The following is a 20,549-nucleotide window of genomic DNA, read 5'->3' as shown; positions in this document are numbered from 1 at the left end:
GTTAAAAATTGCTGAAAATTTTTCTCCAGCATACAAATAGCAGGCCAAACTATTAAGTCTTAAAAAAAACGAAAGTATTTAAACCAATATTTTCTTTTTCCCTGAAAAGACTTTGTCAATATAAAACGAACATAAATTAATTCAAAAAACTTTTTCCACAAGATAAGTTTTTCAAAGAAAAGTAATGAACTCCATTAAACAAAAAATTAGCACAAATAAAATCAAATAATCTACCAAGCGTAAAACTACCGCAAATCAGCATCAATAAATAAATGAAACCCAAAACGAACAGAAATTACAATAAATAACCGAGCCAAACTCAAAGCGAGCAGAAATTAACATGAGTTAGGCTCAAAGCCCCTAAGCATTCCCAAGGCCGGAACATAATTTGCACTTTACTGAAAAAAATACAAATGAATATGCATTGTTAGTTTAAAATACATATACTAATATTTAGTAATCAAAATGTTAGTATTATTTATTTATTAAAGTTATAAAAGTAAAATCATTTTTTTTTTTTTCAGTAAAGTGTAAATTATGTTCTGACCTTGGGAAGCATAGGGGTTTTGAGCCCTACTCATGTTAATTTTTGCTGGTTTTGAGTTTGGCTCGGTTATTTATTGTAATTTCTGTTCGTTTTGGGTTTCATTTATTTATTGATGCTGATTAGTGGTAGTTTCACGCTTGGTAGATTACTTCATTTGATTTTTGCTCATTTTTGGTTTAAAGGAGTTCTTTACTTGTCTTTGAAAAACTTATTTTGTGGAAAAAGTTTTTTTTAATTAATAACAATCAACAGTGAAAACAAAAACGAAAATAACATCGTAGGCTTTGATTTTAATATATTAATCATCTGGTTTCAGTTTTTTTTTTATTGTTTGCTTAAATATACTCAGCATGAAGAATATGTTTACGTAATTGTCAATACCGATTTAGCCTAATTAGCTTTTAAATAAGCTATTTAACATTCTTTTGTGGCTAATTTTTTCCTTTGATTAATTTGTTTTTGAAATACCGAAAATTGAGAGTTAGTCAAGTACTTCGACGGTAAAATCTGAAAAAATGTAAATTCATGTACTATCTGGAAAGCTAAAGCAAGCATTTCCACTGAAAATAAACTTTATTTCTTTTGCAACTTATATTCGTATTTTTTTATAAAGTGCACTGCATTTTCGTCTGTGAAATATAATATTCTTCGCTTTGTGTTTTGCTTCGTATTCTAGGACTGCAGGATCAGTGATTGGTGCTGGAATGCAAGCCTTTTTGCAAGATTGGGAAAAAGTTACTGCTGCCGTAGCTGGACTCTCTTTACTCGCACTTGGTGTCTACTCTGCCAAAGGGGCTACTGGAGTTACAGCTCGTTATATCGAGTCTAAATTAGGTATATTTTCCAATGTCATTTTTATTTGTAAAACTTATGTTGAATTAGTGTTTCTGTTGATGTGAACTTTCTAGTTGTGCAAATATAATGATGCCTTTCTTATTGGTTTGATATTAATTATTGATTTATCTTCAAATACAAAGGACATTGAACATGAGATCTGATTTTTTGAATTGGTTAAGTGGAACAGTATATCTAAATTAGCAAAAATATGGGATTTGATTTTTAACGAAGAGGACCTCTGTGTGTAGTTTCTGGTTAAAGCGGGAGCCAGATTAATAAAAGATACGTGGGCGAAAAATCCGAAAATAATTTCTGAGGCCACAAAAGGCTAATCATGACAAAACGAAAAATCGTAAAGTAGAGAGAAACGAGGATATTAACAGCCAGTGAAAAATCGAAGAGATCTATGTAAATATTTCAGCCGAGTTTTAAGGTTTGGTTTTTATATTATCCTTTGGCCTTTTATCTGTATGTCTTTTATGATTCTGCACTGATGACGGTCAAGCAGAGGTCCCGACCGAAATATTTGCATAGTTCTCTTTGATTTTTCACTGGCTGTTATTAACCTTGTTTCTCTCTTCTTTACGATTTTTTTCGTTTGGAAAAATCAGAAACAAACGAGTTAAAAACATATGGCATCAAAAAGCCTAAGAAGTTGTAGTTGTTTTTAGGTGTAGTTCCTTTAAAAGTGTAGTCGTCTGTGGGAATTCATATATTGTTAATATTTGAATTTTTATGGACGAAATGAGTTGTCAGATCCAACTAGTTAGTTTTACTTATTCGTTTTTTTTGGTTCTAACAGGCAACACTGACGAAAGCGTGATACGGCCCTGAAAACTTCAGAGTTTTAAAATAGCTCAAAGAAAAATCTTACACAATCATGGTTTTCTGGTATGAATTCACCGGGGATGGGTTCAGGGGGCCAAAATATTTTCATTTCAATATCATTGGTATTTTAACAGGTAAATTTAATCTAGTAACGATACTTGCACTATTATTTCTATTGTTCACTATGATAATAATGCAGGTGATATTCGTAGCTTTTTGTTGAAAAAGTCGAAACGGTATTAACATCTGTTTATTTGGATATTTTCTGAAGAGTAAATGCAAAAAAGGCTGAGATTTTTTAAATATTCTCTGGCATGGTTGGACTCAGAACTTGATTTGTGCCACTGAAAGGTGACAGTCAAATCTTCTTCAAGATGAGCCTGGAGAGAGGACACGTTTATGCATTTTGATTATTGATGCTGCTCAAAGAACTAAATTATAAGGAGCTTTAATCTCAATTTTATTTTAGAACAAATTATATTTTTGGAATCCCCACCCCACTTTTCTCCCTTCGTCGTGATATGGAGGTACCTCCATATTCATTTGTTTTGCTAGAAGGGGTTTAGCAAACTATTGCTGTTCGTTTTAATAAACTAGGACAAGATCACCTGAATAGTACTCTTGGCAAACTAAAGATTTCAATGGCAATAAGGTTGCACTTTGACATCCTATTTCAATAATCAAACTCAGTCCAACTAAACATATCAAACATACATACATGTTTAAATCATACGTATCCATTGTATTACAAAAATAGATCAATCTGTAATATGCAATATCGATACTAGCTCATGCAGGGTGGATTTTTGAACTATTTTTCAGTTTTTATTTAAATTTTTACTCGCACCAAAATGGAGCGCGTTTCTAAAAAAAGATTTCTATTCGCTTTTAGGTATTATTCTCAATCTCCTATAGTCTTGCCAAGGTATTTTCACCTTTTAAATTTGCCTCTATTTAGCCTTAGTGGAATTCTTTGTTGAAATATTCTTGATAAATTGCATTCGTTCCAAAGCAAACAGAAAATACCCTGACATTTCCTCTTAAATTAGATCCTAAGCTAACAGAAGTAGATGTCTTTTGGGGTAGTTTTATCTTTCTTGCATTAAACAATACTAAATAATTTCTCAAAAATAAAACTAATTTTTTAAAATGTCTATTCTCACATTCCTTTAAGGAATTTTAAAAAAAAGGCTGCGTTTGTCAATTAATCATTTAAAATATGTCAACTCAGCTAGTGAACGGAAATGACGTAATTAATTCGTGATAGAAATGGATGAACTCTGACGCAAAGCGGAAAAAACTTTATTTTTCTCAAAACCTGGGCCGCGAAAATCTTGATCTTTGGCATGCCTTGCTTTTCTAATCAGTCTATTTTTTTTATGGCGGAAAATCTTTGAAGTAAAAATCATAGAGCGAATTTTCCGAAACTCTGAAAATCGGAAACTTAAGTAAAATGGTCGCTTTTAACTCTTTGGTGGTGGATTATCACTGAGAGGAACGCGTGGGAGAAGAAGCAGTATATAGGGAATTTGAAACGTCTATTGTATTGCACTCACACATATGAAAGCCAAAAAGTAGGATTACCTACTTTTTGGCTTTCATATGTGTGAGTGCTTGAGTGTGACATTAGTTTTGATAGACGATTAACAGACCCAATTAGCTGAACATTTATGCGTATAAAACAAATTCTAGGTTTCAAAAAAAGAAAAACGAGCAAAAATGGGGTTTTTTATAGGCCAAATGGGGTTTTTTATTGGCCAATTTGTTTTTGGATACATTATTTCGTTTCGCGCTGAAGAAGAGAGGCGTTTGTCTTCTCGAAATATTCGCTTTGTGTGTTTTTTCAGTACTTTCATTTGGCCTATAAAAAACCCCATTTTTGCTCGTTTTTCTTTCTTTATGTGATGTCAGGCCAATGTGGTTTAAGAGATTATCTTCTAGGTTTCAAGCTATTGATTTTCGAACAAACCTTAAATTGCGGACTTAATTTTACGTTTTCGTTTTCAGGAAAGCCTTCATTAGTCAGAGAGACATCTCGTTTCAATGTAATCGACACAGTTAAGCACCCAATCAAAACCGTAAAACGGATTCGAGCAAAGGGAGAGGATGCCCTTTCTGGAGTTGTTTTGAAGCCTAAACTAGAAGAACGCTTAAGGGACATAGCCATTGCTACTAAAAATACTCAGTTAAACAAAGGAATGTATAGAAATATTCTAATGTATGGACCACCCGGCACAGGAAAAACATTGTTTGCCAAGGTGAAAATTATTTATTCAAAATAATCCTTTGTGAAAAAAACCCTAACACTGGGGTAACCCAGGCGCTGGGATCATGCCATTATTTTTTTTTTACAGATGTGAATGACTGAAAAAATTTCCATATGGTTAGATTTTTACTGTACATCGTTTCTTTTTTGTAACCTTTTATCTTTGCACGTACCGTTTTTGCCTCAATCAGGCTTCGATAGAAAAACAAACATTCATTTGTTGCTTCTATTGCCCGTATTTTGCTTTGTTCAACATTTGTAAAACTTGTTATAACATTAAAAAAATCATTCAAGTTGAACCAACCCATTAAGGTTTTTAGAGGTCGTCTAATAATGACTTGGACATGCACAATCTCACAGTCAGCGCAATAGGATTGACATAGTAAAGACCTATGAGAAGTGTCCGTGTATGATTTTTCGACTTGATCAGACCTATATTTTCTAGCATGCCCTTTAGGTATCAAAAGTAAAATTAACCTATTCGAAATATTACTTTGCTTAAACACAAAGAAATTTCTGGAAAAAAAAAGTCCGTTGGTTACACAGGTGTGTGTGATGTATGTAACAATCTGACGTCCATTGCATGCACGCATTAAGTCAATTTATATTAACTTATATATACGTCACCGTGCCGTATCCAGGATTTTTTCGGGGGGGGGGGGGGGTTGGTACCAAAAAGAACTTCAAAAAACGCATACATTTTTTCATATTCATTTTTTTTTACGTTTTAACGAGTCAGAAAAACATTTGGGACCCCCCCCCCCCAGGTTACGGCCTTGTAGGTCACTATAAGGAATCCTACATTACTTTTACGTGTGTTTTGTCACAGCGCCTTTTATCGCCTCCTCCTTTCTGGCCAATTTGTTCGAAAGGTGGTAAAGAGAGATCCGCGAATTTATTGCAATATGTATTGTAAATTCCTCCCGAATCTTCTGGCCTGGGGCTCTACAGTAACAACTAAGTACGGTTCTGACTGTTTTAACGAAGTTAAAAGGAGGGCAATTTTTAGTTCGATTGATCTGAACCATTTTTCATGTTTTTTCTTAATGTTTTAAGAAAAACAAATTGTCGGTAAAATAATGAATAAAAAATGATATTATTAATATTATATCGCGCTCAACTTGTTTATTAGTTTAAATTTCAGCTTATTCGTTTTCTTTTCCAGAAACTAGCACAGCATAGTGGCATGGACTACGCCATCCTAACTGGTGGTGATGTGGCTCCAATGGGCAGAGATGGCGTTACTGCTATTCATAAGGTATTCGACTGGGCAAATGGCTCACGGCGTGGCCTCTTGTTGTTCGTTGATGAGGCTGATGCATTCCTTCGTAAACGTGCCTCCGAGAAAATTAGTGAAGATTTACGAGCAGCCTTAAACGCCTTTTTGTATAGGACCGGTGATCAGAGTGGCAAATTTATGCTCGTGCTTGCTTCAAATACACCAGAACAGTTTGATTATGCTGTTAATGATCGACTAGATGAAATGGTAGAATTCGTCTTGCCTGAACTAGATGAAAGGAATAGATTAGTTAGATTGTATTTTGAGAAGTATGTTCTACAGCCTGCAGCTGAAGGCAAGAGGTTTGTCTTTTAATTTCTTTTTTTGTTGTGTGTAACCAGGTGTACTGTTGATTTAAAAAAAAATGTTAGTAATGGTGGAACGATGCCAAAATTCTTAAAAGACGTACTCTTAGTAGGCAAAAGTTGGGAACGTATTAGCATGTTCCCTAGTATGTTCCCAAAACTAGGTATAGGTTTTTCATAGCAATCACTTGCTATTTGCGAAATAAATTAGCTAGGTTGTATTTTTAAAAATGTGTTCTATACCCCACAGCTGAAGAAAAGATTTTTTCTGCAATGTATTTTGTAACTATGATTACTAATTGGCTTAAAAAAAGAAAATAGCATAATTTAAATTGTGTCTTTATTTTTTTTTATTTTTTTTTTTGTAAAAACCATCAATTTGATTTTCTTTGTTTAAAAAAAAGAGTAAAATTCAAGGGATTTCGGATGCAATGAATGGGAAAAAGAAGCATAATCCCTCATACGATTATACAGAATTACAGGCAAGCACTCGAAACCAAAATATATGCAATGGAAAATACTCTAAAATTGAGTAAATTATTGGAATTATTCTTTATTGAGTTAAATGCAGGATTACGTGACATTTTGTCTCAAAATTGAGTAATGTCATTTTGGGGTGATGTTTGTTTTTCTTCATTAATATCGATGATACACGCGCACAGAGTGGAGGGATTCCCCCTGGAAATTGGCTCGAAGTACATCCCCATAAAAATCGGATATGCTGACCTAAAATGTACCTCCCCCCCCCCTAACAGACATCTAACATTGGATCTTAGTGCACCAATGTCAGCGGGTATCCTTGGGATATTTAACCAGTCTATCATAGGCAAGCGCTAGCGCTGCCTAAGTAAAGAACAATGTGGGCACAATGTGTTGTTTTTTGGTTCTCCATACCCGGGCACTTCGTATCGAAGGAGTTGTCGTAGAAACTTCGAAAAGGGCTCATTTGATTGGAAATTGGGGAGGCTAGTGCCCATTTTAACAATAGAAAGTGATTAGATGGCAACTAGCCCCCCCCACGCACCTCATTACCCCAAACACATCCAATCAAAATTTTGAGATAGCCATTTCGTTCAGCGTAGTTGATTTCCAGATAGGAAATATATTTTTGAGGACACTCCCCCACAACCCTCAGGGCAAGGGTTTTAAGTTATGCCCTGGGGCATATAAGGTTTTTATAGAAGGCGTTGTCGTAGAAACTTCAAAACAGGCTCATTCGATTGGAAATTCAAAGGGCTAGTGCCCTTGTTAAAAGTTGAAAGTGATTGGAGGGCAACTAGCCCCCTCCCCAAGCCCATCATTCCCCCAAACACATCCAATCAAAATTTTGAGATAGCTATTTTGTTCCGCGTAGTTGATTTCCAGATAGAAGATATGTTTTTGAGGAGGACACTCCCCCAAAACCCTCAGGGCAAGGGTTTTAAGTTATGCCCAGGGGGCACATGAGGCTTTTATAGGAGACGTTGTCGTAGAAGCTTCAAAACTGGATCATTCGATATGAAATTTAAAGGGCTACTACTCTTTTTAATAGTCGAAAGTGATTGAAGGGCAACTAGCCCCCCCCAAGTCTCTCATTCCCCCAAACACCTTCAATCGAAACTTGTAGATAACAATTTTGTTCGGCGTAATTGATTTATAGAGAGAAAATATGTTTTTGAGGAGAAAACACCGTCAAAATCCTCAGGGCAAGAGTTGTACACTTTGCCCTAGGAGCATGTCGGTTGTTTATAGAAGGCGTTGTCATAGAAACTTCAAAACAGGCTCATTTGATTGGAAATTCAAAGAGCTAGTACCCTTTTTAATATTCGAAAGTGATTGGTGGGCAACTAGCCCCCCCACGCCCATCATTCCCCCAAACACATCCAATCAAAATTTTGAGATAGCCATTTTGTTCAGCGTAGTTGATTTCCAGATAGACAATATTTTTTTGAGGAGGAACCTCCCCCACAACCCTCAGGGCAAGGGTTTTAAGTTATGCCCTGGGGGGCATATATTTTATAGAAGGCGTTGTCGTAGAAACTTTGTCGTAGTAAAAAACGATGTGGGCACAATGTTTTTTTTTCTCCATACCCAGGCACTTCGTATCGGAAGAGTTGTCGTAGAAACTTCGAAAAGGGCTCATTCGATTGGAAATTGGAGCGGCTAGTGCCCTTTTTAATAGTCGAAAGTGATTGGAGGGCAACTAGCCCCCCCCCCGCCCATCATTCCCCCAACGCCCATACTGATAAGTTTGCGAATAAAATTATAACCGAATTAAAGAATCTAAAACAAAATGGCAAAATCACTCCACAATTGAATAATAAATTTTTCCCCCGAAGTAGCTTTTGCCCAAAGTTTTACGATTTACCGAAATTACACAAGCAAGGTATTCCCTTAAGGCCAATTGTAGCATGTACAAAAGCCCCTGCTTCCAATATTGGAAAGTTGGTTATGTACAGCCTTCAAACCTTTGCTCTATTCTCAAAAATCGTACATATGTAATTCTGTAGATTTAGTAGAAAAACTTAAAAATGCAAGCATTTCAGAAAATACAATAGTAAGTAGTTTTGACATAGTTTCTATGTACACAAATATTGATCTAGCAATATCTGAATAGTTATTAAAAAATAAAATCGAATACAACGACCGTTCAACTGAAGATACAACAACAAGAAGATATGTCGAGGTTTTAATTTCACTAGTCTGAATTTGCTATAATTAGTAAATGTATATTCAGTTGCGTAATTCTTCTTATCTACAAAAAAATGGTCTCCTTATGGATGTGCCGCTATCCGGGTTATTAGCAAACATTTATGTGGAACATCTTGAGAATTGGGCCTTAAATTCATATTTTTTAAAACATGTCTATTGGGGGCAGTATATGGATGATGTAATTTCGCTCTGGAATTATGGGGAAAATGAACTTAGGGGCTTTCTAGATCACCTTAATACATATGACCGAAATTTACAATTTACCTTAGAAATTTAAAATGCAAATAAATTACCGTTTCTGGATGTATTATTTATTCGTAAAATTAATAAACTGGATTTTACAATTTACAGAAAACCCACATAAAATAACAGATATCTACATTTTAAATCCAATCACCCCCCACAAATTAAAAGAGGTGTTGTTGCATCTCTTGTTGATCATGCCCTAAACATTTTCTCTGAATCTTACATCATAGATGAACTAAATTTTATTAGCGACATACTTTTTGGAAACGGTTATCCTATTGTTTTTATTAATAATACAATTAGCCATAGATGGGGAAGACACTCCAGTAAAATTCAGGGTCTTTTACAATGTGAAGTTCCCGTCAAACCCTCAAATATAATTTACCTTCCATATATTCCAAAAGTCACTACAAGTTTAAAAAACGTTTGCAAACAAAATAATTTTTATGTCGTATTTATGAATAATTTTAAAATAATGAATTTCCTAAATTCTGGTAAAGATATAACCCCAGTTACTCGCCAAAGAGGGGTTTATCAAATACTATGTGACTGTGGCCATTTTTATGTTGGTAGAACCCATCAAAATTTAGAAAAACGCCTACAAAAACACAAAGATAACATAACTAAAGCTTTAAATTCTAATAGTACAAATATTTCCTTTGATTCTGCTTTAAGCAGTCACATATATGATAAACCTAATCATAAAATGCTTTTTGAAGAAACTTGCCTTATTAGCAATGATTTAGGCACAAAACAGGTTGTTCGAGAGGCAATTGAAATTAAAATCAAAATAAATAGTAATATTTCTTTAAATAGAGATTTGGGGGAATATTCGCTTAATGCCCTATACATTAATTTAATTAAAAATGATTTAACTAATTATATTAAAAAACCAGTAAATAACTCCACTCAACCTATTACGAATAGACCATCTAGGCTGGCGACCAAGAAGGTGAGATTATCTTTAAAAGCTTTTCTGTGATTACTTTAATTCCATCCGAATGAATTATTCTCTGTCCACATCGTTTGGAGCACCAGTCCTGGTTGAACTTCCTTAAAGTAATGATATTAGGGCTGTTTTTAAACATTTTTTTAACAAATCTTTCAGCTTTAATGATTGAATTTTAATGTAAGTTTCTTTTATATTGTTTTTGGTCTCTTCGTCTATTCTGATGAAGATGGCCATTGGATATAAGGTTAAAACAATCATTTGAATTTATGGTTCACTTTCTCGTATAAAAATTCTCCTATTCTTCCACTTTTTTTCTAACAATAGAAAGGCAATGCGGTCTTCGTCATTATTTGCGTCTAAACACATCCAATAAAAATTTTGAGATAGCCATTTTGTTCAGCGTAGTTGATTTCCAGATAGAAGACATATTTTTGAGGAGGACACTCCCCCACAACCCTCAGGGCAAGGATTATAAGTTATGCCCTGGGGGCATATAAGGTTTTTATTGAAATCTTTGTCGTAGAAACTTGAAAAAGGGCTCATTCGATTTGAAATTCAAAGGGCTAGTATCCTTTTTAATAGTTGAAAGTGATTTGAGGGCAACTAACCCCCCTAACCTAATTTAACATAAACCAGAGACGACATACATATAGAGACGACACACACACACAGACGACAAACACACAGAGATGACACACACACACAGACGACACACACGCACATACTACAAAAACACAGAGACGACAAACCCACAGAGACGAAAAAAACATACAGAAGAAACAAAAATACAATCGAAGACCACACAGAGACGACACACATAGAGAGACGACACACACACAGAGACGACACACACAGAGACGACACACATAGAGATAATACACATAGATACACATAGAGATAAGGTTTTTACTGAAATCTTTGTCATAGAAACTTGAAAACAAGCTCATTCGATTTGAAATTCAAAGGGCTAGTACCCTTTTTAATAGTCGAAAGTGATTTGAGGGCAACTAACCCCCCCCCTCGCGGCCACCTTTTCCCCAGACACTCCCCCACAACCCTCAGTGCAGGGATTATAAGTTGTGCCCTGGGGGCATATAAGGTTTTTATTGAAATCTTGTCGTAGAAACTTGAAAAAGGGCTCATACGATTTCAAATTCACAGGGATAGTAGCCATTTAAAAAGTCAAAAGTTATTGGAGGGCAACTACCCCCCCCTCTCACCCCCACCCTTCCGCCGACCACTTCCAATAAACTTGTTTAGATAGCCATTTTATTCAACGTAGTTGAAAGTTTTAGAAATTAGTTCCTTAAGGTAGGCAACCCCTCCCCCCAAGGCCCTCCTCAGAGCAGGGGTTATAAGTTATGCCCTGGGTGAATATAATGTTTCTATTGAAAGCGTTTTCGTAAAATCTTCAAAAATTCTCATTCAACTGGAAATTGAAAGGACTAGTGCCTTTTATAATAGTTGAAAGTGATTGGATAGCGACTAACGCCCCTCTCACCCCCACAATTTTCCCAAACACATCCAATCAAAATTTTGAGATATCCATGCTGTTCAACGTAGTTGAAAGTTCTGGAAATTAGGTCTTTTAGGCTGATAACCCCCTCAGAGCCCTCAGTGCAAGGGCTGTAAGTTATGCCCTGGGGGCATTAAAGTTTCATTGGAAAGTTGTTTAAGATATTTAAAAAAGGGCTCATTTGATTGGAAATTGAAATTGCCCTTTTTAATAGTCAAAAGTGAGTGGAGAGTAATTAACCCCCCTCTTACGCCCACCATTTCCCCAAAAACATTCAATCAAAGTCTAGAGATAGCCATTTTGTTTAACATAGTTGAAAGTTCTGGAAATTATGTATTTAAGGATGACAAACCCCCGAGAGCCCCAAGGGCAAAGGTCGTAGTTTATGCCCTGGGAGCATATAAGACTTTATAGATAAAGCTGTCGTAAAACTTCAAAAGGGTCTCATTCAATTCGAAATTGAGAGGGCTAGTGCCCTTTGTCATAGTCGAAAGTGATTGGAGCGCAACTAACCTCCCTCTCACGCCCACCATTCCTCCAAACACATCCAATAAAAATTTTCAGAGTCATTTTGTTCAATGTAGTAGAACGTTCTGGAAATTAGGTCTTTGAGAATGATTTTAGGGTAAGGGTTGTAATTTATGTCCTGGGGGCATGTAAGGTGTTTATAGAAAGCGTTGTCGTTTCCAAAAGTGCTCATTCGATTGGAAATCGAAAGGTCTAGTGCCCTTTTTAATAGTCGAAAGTGATGGGAAGGCTTGACATTTTATAGTGAAGATCGATGTGGGTATAATGTATTATTTTTTGTTGTTGTTGTTGTTTAGACCAGGGCACTTTGTATCGAAGGAGTTATCGTGGAAACTTCAAAAAGGGCTCATTCAATAAAAAATAGAAAGTGCTAATGCCCTTTTTAATAATCGAAAGTGATTGGAGGGCAACTAGTCCCCCTTCCACGCCCACCCTCCCATTTGCCCATTATGTGTAAAAACTAAATCTTGCCTTAAGATTAAATCAAAATGCACTGTGTTAATGCTAATTTCCAATAAGGTATCTCAGCAGTATTCCAAGAAAGACTGAGTGTATTATGTTCAAACTTTTGGGGCTACTTCTGCTCTTCAAATTTAACCAGATTAGAATAGCGTATGTGTATCCAAGCTATCAAAGAAAGTAAACAGATTTTTTTTTGCGAATGATATCAAGTTGTCCATTTCAGGTCAACTAGAGGAGGTACGAAACTAAATTAAAAAGCACTATTTGTGTCCAAATTTTTAAAAGGGTGTATGCTGTTAAAAATTGCTGAAGAATTTTCTTCGTCATACAAATAGTAGGCCAAACTATAAAGTCTTAAAAAACGAAAAAATTTTAAGTATTATTTTCTTTTTCTCTGAAAAGACTATGTCAATATAAAACGAACAGAAATTAATTAAAAAAACTTTTTCTAAAAATAAGTTTTTCAAAGAAAAGTAAAGAGCTCCATTAAACAAAAAAGAGCAAAAATAAAATCAAATAATCTACCAAGCGTGGAACTACCACAAATCAGCATCGATGAATAAATGAAACTCGAAACGAACAGAAATTGCAATAAATAACCGAGTCAAACTCAAAACGAGCAGAAATTAACATAAGTTGGGCGCAAAAACCCTATGCCATCCCAACGCCAGAACATAATTTGCACTTTACTGAAAAAATACAAATGAATGTGCATTGTCAGTTCAATATACATATGCTGATATTTAGTAATCAAAATGTTAATATTATTTGATTTATTAAAGTTATAAAATTAAAAACATTTATATTTTTTCAGTGAAGTGCAAATTTTGTTCTGGCCTTGGGAAGGCATTTGGGTTTTGCACCTAACCTATGTTAATTTCTGCTCGTTTTGAGTTTAACTCGGTTATTTGTTTTAATTTCTGATCATTTTCGGTTTCATTTATTTATCGATGCTGATTTGTGGTGGTTTCACGCTTGGTAGACTATTTAATTTTGTTTTTGCTCATTTTTTGTTTAGTGGAGTTCTTTAATTTTCTTTGAAAAATTTATTTTGTAGAAAAAGGTTTTTTTAATTAATTCTGTAAAATAACGAAAACACTTTTGAACAAGAGCAAATTTGTTACATAATTTGTAACATAGTGGGGCGCTTTTTTTTCTCAAATTCGTTGTAGGTTCACTGTTTTTTTTTTATGGTTTTCATGGAAAAATTAAGTATCTAATTTTAATTGTATGAACTTTTTGTAAATAAAACTAGAAATTTAAAAACAACAGTCTTTGGTTTTTAATAGACTATTATTCCACTTCAAGTTTTTGATGAAATACAAATCTCAAGGCAACTTGTAGAACCAAACTTTGTTTGAAGAGATGGAAGAAAAACAAGATACTTGTTTAATTGCTGGCTCATACCGAATTCTTCAAAGTACCAAGAACATCAAAATAAAATATTTTTTGTCACTGGACCCTAGGTCTATTCCACAGTAGACAGAATATAACAGTAAGCTTATCGCAGATCATTTCTGGTCATCGTGAACAAAAAGCTCCTCCCACTTCTTTCTGCCTTAGCTTGTTTAGCCTGTTTCTGCATTAGCAGTAAGCTTATCGCAGATCATTTCTGGTCATCGTGAACAAAAAGCTCCTCCCACTTCTTTCTGCCTTAGCTTGTTTAGCCTGTTTCTGCATAAAAACCCCTGTCCGGGTTTTGATAATGGGTGAGATAGAGAATGATCATACTGGATAATATATGAACTGTGGTCTATTCAAACAAGACTGCGATTCCTAAGATTTTTCTTTTGGATGTTTCAAAATTAAGGCGACTACAGCATTTTTTATCACTATGGCGACGTCGAACCATGAAAATAAATCAGCAAAGCCAACCAGTTTTATTTCGTCCGTAAAAATTCCAAAATGAAGAATAAGTTGATCCCCAAAGACACAGCTTCAGATGAAAGCTACGCCTTCTTTTGCTGTTTTTTTGCCATATGATTTTAATTTAATTTGTAGTGATTTTTCATGCTCGTTTCTTTTTTACCCTTTAAGCATATCTCATCAATGTTGTTTACCAAGCTGGGGTCTTCTGAGGACCCCTGATTTTATTCGCTATTTCTTCTGCAAGATTGTTGAAAATACGTTATTTGGACAAACATTTCAATTAAACAAGTACTATGAGCAGTTTGAAAAAAACTGCTACTCTTAATTTGGCGCCAACTGCTACCGAAAACTGCAGATAAAGGTCTTTTTGACTAAAAATGGAATTTCCGATCACCATTTCAATTGATCAGATTTAATTTTCACTGTCCTCGGTACTTTAAGTTAAGACACTTTTCCATTGAGTAAGTACAAAAAGGCTTGAGACTGCTCGGACCATAATTTCAGCTTACCAATTTCTCCGAGAAAAGCGCCACGTTCTCAGATATATTCAGTTTATTCATTGCTGACAAAAGAAGAAAACAACTATTCAGCTTCAAGATTCCACTTTTTTCCCCTTGAAAATGTAGCCTCAGATATGTGCTATTTATTATGGAAAAAGTTAGAACAAATTTTAACTTTTCTTCGAACGACACATTATGTTTTATGGAATTTTGGCGTTAAAAACTAACTTACATTAAGAAACATTAAAGCACTTTACGAAGGACATAATGCGGCTTATTTATACTGCGTAGCTATGAAGATTTATCTCCAGTGAACGAGTTTTGGTATATTGTTTTTCTGCAGTCCTAAGGCTTCAACTTAAGACGACAATTTTGCATTATTCCATAGCTGAGACTCAGTTGTTATTGATCTACTGAATTAACTTTTGGGATTAGGTTTGTGCTTTTTTAGATTGAAAAATTCGCTGAAAAGCTTTCAGAAACATGCGAAAATAGAAAAATTTAATATTTTTAAGCAATTTAGATTACTCTCAAAGAAAAAGTCCAAGTAATTCTATTGCTGGCTCCGTTAATGGATAAATTTCCTCTCCCCCCCCCCCTCAGCTTTGCTTCCATTGGGTGGGAGTTGTCATTTTTCCCTCCTCCTGTCCCCCGCGTTTAATTCTAAGAATACATTCTCTGTAACTCATGGCTCTTTCCGCCCCCTTCAAAATGCTGGCCCTCTTTCTTTTGGAACGTGGCTTAGTACTGAGAATTGGTCTGATATTTATAATTTGCACGATCTTGAGGAAAAAATCACAACGTTTCACAAAAAGATAAATGATAAATTCCTAATTTCTTTCCCGAAAAAAGAAAATTAAAAAGTGCTCCAGTGACAAACCATTCATTAACCAACCCATAAAAGCACTAATTAGGAAAAAATTGAATCTTTTTAGAAATGGTAAACTGGATGAAGCTAATAAACTAAGAAAAACGATTAAAAAGGAAATACGCAAGTCTGCCCGATCCCACTACAAGAATAAGGTCAAAGAATGGTTTACTAATAAACCAACAAAATGGTATTCCGAGGTAAAAAAGTTGGGTGGTAGGAGTCTAGACCAGCTTGACTCCAACCTACCTGAATCCTCAGAAGTTACCGTTAATAAACTTAGCAAGTTTCTTGCTTCCATCGTACAAACTTTCCAGTCTTATCCTACCAATTACCTCCTGACGTTCTCCCCCCTGTTTTCCTCTCAACATCACCTTGTGAGATCGAAAGAAGAATTGGGAAACTACAAAAAACAAGTGTCTGCCCTTTAGATATCCCGTTTCTTCTTAATAGTGCTTCAAATGACTTTCTCTCAAGGCCCTTGTCTCTTATTTTCAATGAGATTACTGAGTCTGGCCAATATCACAAATTTGGAAACAGGGTTTCATAACCCCGTTGAAAAAGAAAGACGGAAACCAAGTTTTGAAGGTGTTCGTCCTATTTCACTCACTCCAATATTATCTAAGCTACATGAAGGTTTCCTTGCAGATTGGCTAAAGGAGAAAATCCTACCTCTTACTGACCTGAAAAATTTGGGAACATCAAACCCGCCTCTACTTCCCATTACCTTGTTTTTCTTATTGACTCAATTGGGAAAATTCTCGAAAAACCTAATTGCTGGCTAAATTTAATTTCCATTGACCTTCAAAAAGCATTTGACCTTGTTAGCCACACTATTTTAGTTGAGAAACTTGTAACTGATTTCAATATTGATTCGCTATTGGTTAAATTGGTTGCCTCCTTTTTATCAAATAGATCAGAGGTAGTCAAATATCAGAATCATTATTCCAGTCCTCTCCTTTTTGTCTGTCATGACAAATAATATTGCTAAGGAATTTCCCGACAGATGGAAATTTGTGGATGACCTAACGGTTGTTGAAACCTGCTACGGAAACTTAGTAAGTAACCCTATGAGTATTCTCAGTTATAAGGCAGATGACACTGTGGAGTTAGACATGAGAGTAAACCCCTCTAGATCAATGATAATGCCAATTTCTTTCCTTAAAACCTCACCCCTTTTCCTCAACCCTATCCCCCCAGATATTTCTGTGTCTTCCTTTAAGTTACTTGGGGTTACAATTTCCTCTAATTTAAAGTGGGATATCCACATGACAGATATTGTCCATAGAGCTAATGCGTCCATGTCTTTCCTTAAGCCCTTGAATAAATTTAGCGTCCCCCCATCCCATCCTTTAAGGATCTATACTTCCTTCGTCCGCCCACATCTTGAATATGCTTGTCCAGTTTGGCATCTCCCGTGATGAACCAGAAAAAAATTGAATCTATTCAAAAAAGAACCCCAAGAATAATTTTTAAAGAAGCTATGGTACCATACTCACTTCTTCTAAAAAAAAAGGCCAAGCTGGAAACTCTTGAGCACAGGAGAGGAACGCTGTGCCTCCGTTTTGCAAAAAATGCAATAATAAACCCTTGCACGGAAAACATTTCCCCAGAAGACACTCCCCATCCAGACATTGCCTGCCACGTACTGTTTCTGAACCCGTCCCTATCTTGTCCCCCATCCGTTGCTTAACCTCTAGGTATGAAAAAAAACCCTTTGACCCCTTCATTACTGAGCAAATAAACCACTAGGTTTTTTTTGGTAGGCCTACTGGTGATACCCAAGTTTGTGTCCGTTTGGTTCTTTTGTTCCCTCCCCCTTGTTTATATGTTCTCTTTTAAACCTTTTTAACGCTATTTTTATCTCAATCTTTGTTTGGTTTTGTTTTAGTTTCTACATTTTAAACTTTCTTACATTTGACGCTTTTTTGACTAATGAATAGCTTTGCCTTTCTTATATTGTTGTTTTTGGCATTGTTTAGCCAGTTTTTTAGTTGTTGTGCTATTTTTTTTTGTGACTCCGAAATAAGAATTAGGCCCTTCGGAACTTGTGATAAGTTATTTTTTTTACATAAATATCTTATCTTAATAAAGATCTGAAACGAATGAACTCAATGACATAAGTATCCTTTTCTTTTGGGCGCAAATTGCAGCTTTAGGCTTTTTGCAAATTCTGTTTCATAGGGAATACAAGCCATATTGACGAATATATTATAAACTGACATCAAAATAAACACCAGTAAACAAACTTGGTAGATTTTATTTTATACCCTAGTAGCAGCTGGTGACATTGACAAGAACGTTTCTTATAGGAGACTAAAGGTAGATCAGTTTGATTACGGAGCTCTTTGCTCAAATATTGCAAATGTCACAGAAGGTCTTTCCGGGCGTGAAATTGCAAAGCTGGGTGTAGCTTGGCAGGCAGCTGCGTATGCATCTCATGATGGCATCCTGACAGAGCAAATGGTAATGGAAAAGGTCAATGATGCAGTCAAACAGCATAAGCAAAAGGTATTGTAATATGCCATTTTTTTTATTTGTGTTTAGTTCAGTTTCAAGGTTCAGTTGGATTTATTTAATAAAAAAGGAGATAAATAAACTTAAAATACACTGCTCTGTGACAAAGTACTTAGTATTTAAAATGACTAAATATGCCAATTTTAGTTCTAAATAATAAAATGAATAAATGAAAGGATAATAATAATAAACAAAAATAATTTATCCTAAGCGCCTTTGAATTAAGCTTAGTCGGCGTGTTATCCGACTGACCCGTTTTGAAAAAGGGTAAAATATTTATGGCTCAGCGGGTTTGAAGAACATTTCATGACACCCAATCTGTCGTCAAAAAAAGTGAGGTGCAAAATGTGTCTCACTGGTTGCTGCTATTGAACACCGTAATGTAACAACAAAAACTAAGGAGAGGCGTCTGATAGCCCTCACGTAGAGTTTGTCCCTATTCTTTGAGGGAGAAATCTTTAGTCAGATAAGTTTGCAGCCCACGGTTTTGTCACAAAGCAAATGAATTGGTCAACTCTGGTAACTAAATCGCCTTGCTAAGCTGGTATTGCTCCTTTGCGAAAACCTGTGTGAACATATTCTCGTCGAGAATCAGAACTGGGAGGTAGGTAGTGAGAAACGGAATTAAGACGTTGCAACATATATTGGAAATATAACCTCTATTGTTTCAAGTATCTCTAATAATCTTTCTTCTTCTTTCTTTTCTTTCAAAAATTCACCTTTTCCAAAAATTCTGTTTTGATTTTTTTTTGTGCATAGCTCCCATGTAGAATTTTTTTTTACTTTTCTTGAAAAAGAAACAAACAAACCAATTTCTTTACGAAGCAAAACTTGAAAACTGTTATAAACACGTCAATCCAATTGTTTGCTTAATCCAATAAAACTTCATGTATCCTCAATATGTATCACGCAGTTATTCCTTAAAAACAACGGATAGTCCTGTTGGTGAAATATTTTAGGATTTTTCTTTTTTTTGAGTTTCACTATCCGACGTAGCTTGAAAGACACTGAATGGATGAAAAACTATAAACGTCACTATCTGAAGTGGATACATGATGACCCACCATCTAAGCATTTGGCTGAAAGTCGATTAACTTTCATGATTGATCCTCATTTTTTTCAGTTTTTATAATAACTTCTCTCTTTGTATTTGAAAATTTACGATTGTTATTTTACTCCTTTTCTTTATAGATTTTTTGGCTCAGTGAAGAAGAGAAACGGGAGCATAAGACAATAACAAACGAACCAACCACAACTAAAGACAAAACCGCAGCACCGATAACAGACAGTACGTTGCCGAGCTAAGAATATCGCACAATCTAGGTAAAAAGTGAGTTATGGCCAAAAAGGCTTTGGCTTGCTTTAGCCTCGGATCCAACCACCCCGAGCGATAAATAGTCTTTTGATAGTTGTTTTTTTATTTTATTTCAGAAGTTCTTTGTTTTGTAACCTAAAACTGCAAAGCTTTTATAAGTAAAACTGCAAAGCTTTATTCAATTTAGTCATTTCTAAGATTTCGTTTTGGTTTGCATGTATAGGCTGCTCACACGGCGTCAATAAAGTGCGTTAAGGTGTTTGTAACGTTAATCAATCTTTTCTAGCTAGCTTTCATAAAGTACCTATAGGTACTCAGAAAAAAAAGCTGAGCTTTATTTTTTGGTCAAAAAGTCAAGAATGTTTACCAACAGCAGAAGAGAATTGATGTTCAGTGTTCTAATTTGAAATAACGTGGCTTTCTGAAACTAAATACTATTTTTTTGGTCAAAAATTAAGTCTACAGAATACACATTATCATCTAAAAGCAGATAAATTCGTCTACTAGATTATTTGTACTACTTGCAGGAGAGATTGAAAATGTGTTGTAGAAGTAATTTCAATCAAGTCAGTAAGATAAAATTCTCTCTGAGGAGACATAAACTTTGCAGCGTAAGGAAAGCCAATTGGCTTTGTGAGCGCCATGGGAGCCGACAATTAATTACACAATAAAGAAACTTATATTAGTCATTCAACGCCAGAAACAAGCTGTGCGAAAGATGTAATTCTACCCACTTTCGAGGGCTATAACGAAATAAAGCTTGAGATAGCTAGGTCACGTTTTACGGATGAGCGATGACAGATTGCCAAATATTTTTTTTTTTTGGCCATCCATCCGGTGACAGACGAAAAGCAGATCATCCCCGAATGGGGAGAAGGGAGGTCACAAGGAAAGGTTTCAAGGATATTTGAACTTTAGAGTAGGGGATATAAATGGAACTTCGAATAGAGTGGGGCAGAGGAAAAGTACCCCAGACGGCTTGGTGGTGCAGTTAGTTTTTAGCAAGAGTAACTCTAGAAAAGT

The 20,549-nt window shown here is 35.3% G+C and overlaps 1 protein-coding gene across 1 annotated transcript in view; it reads left to right on the top strand.

The window, feature by feature from the left end:
- The window catches only part of bor (ATPase family AAA domain containing bor), a 59,057-nt gene extending 39,354 nt beyond the window's left edge, over positions 1 to 19,703 (top strand). The window contains exons 4-8 of the mRNA XM_089093584.1: positions 1,224 to 1,381; positions 4,220 to 4,470; positions 5,644 to 6,059; positions 18,007 to 18,205; positions 19,403 to 19,703. Of these exons, the coding sequence (XP_088949710.1) occupies positions 1,224 to 1,381; positions 4,220 to 4,470; positions 5,644 to 6,059; positions 18,007 to 18,205; positions 19,403 to 19,516 (1,138 nt within the window). The 3' untranslated portion in view covers positions 19,517 to 19,703. The remainder of the gene's footprint in view (positions 1 to 1,223; positions 1,382 to 4,219; positions 4,471 to 5,643; positions 6,060 to 18,006; positions 18,206 to 19,402) is intronic.
- Positions 19,704 to 20,549: the final 846 nt, after the last annotated feature.

Source organism: Artemia sp. Qi Xiang Cuo, chromosome 8 (assembly GCF_049724085.1).
Source record: "Artemia sp. Qi Xiang Cuo chromosome 8, ASM4972408v1, whole genome shotgun sequence".
Classification (NCBI taxonomy): domain Eukaryota; kingdom Metazoa; phylum Arthropoda; class Branchiopoda; order Anostraca; family Artemiidae; genus Artemia; species Artemia sp. Qi Xiang Cuo.
This window is presented reverse-complemented; position numbering and strand designations above follow the sequence as displayed.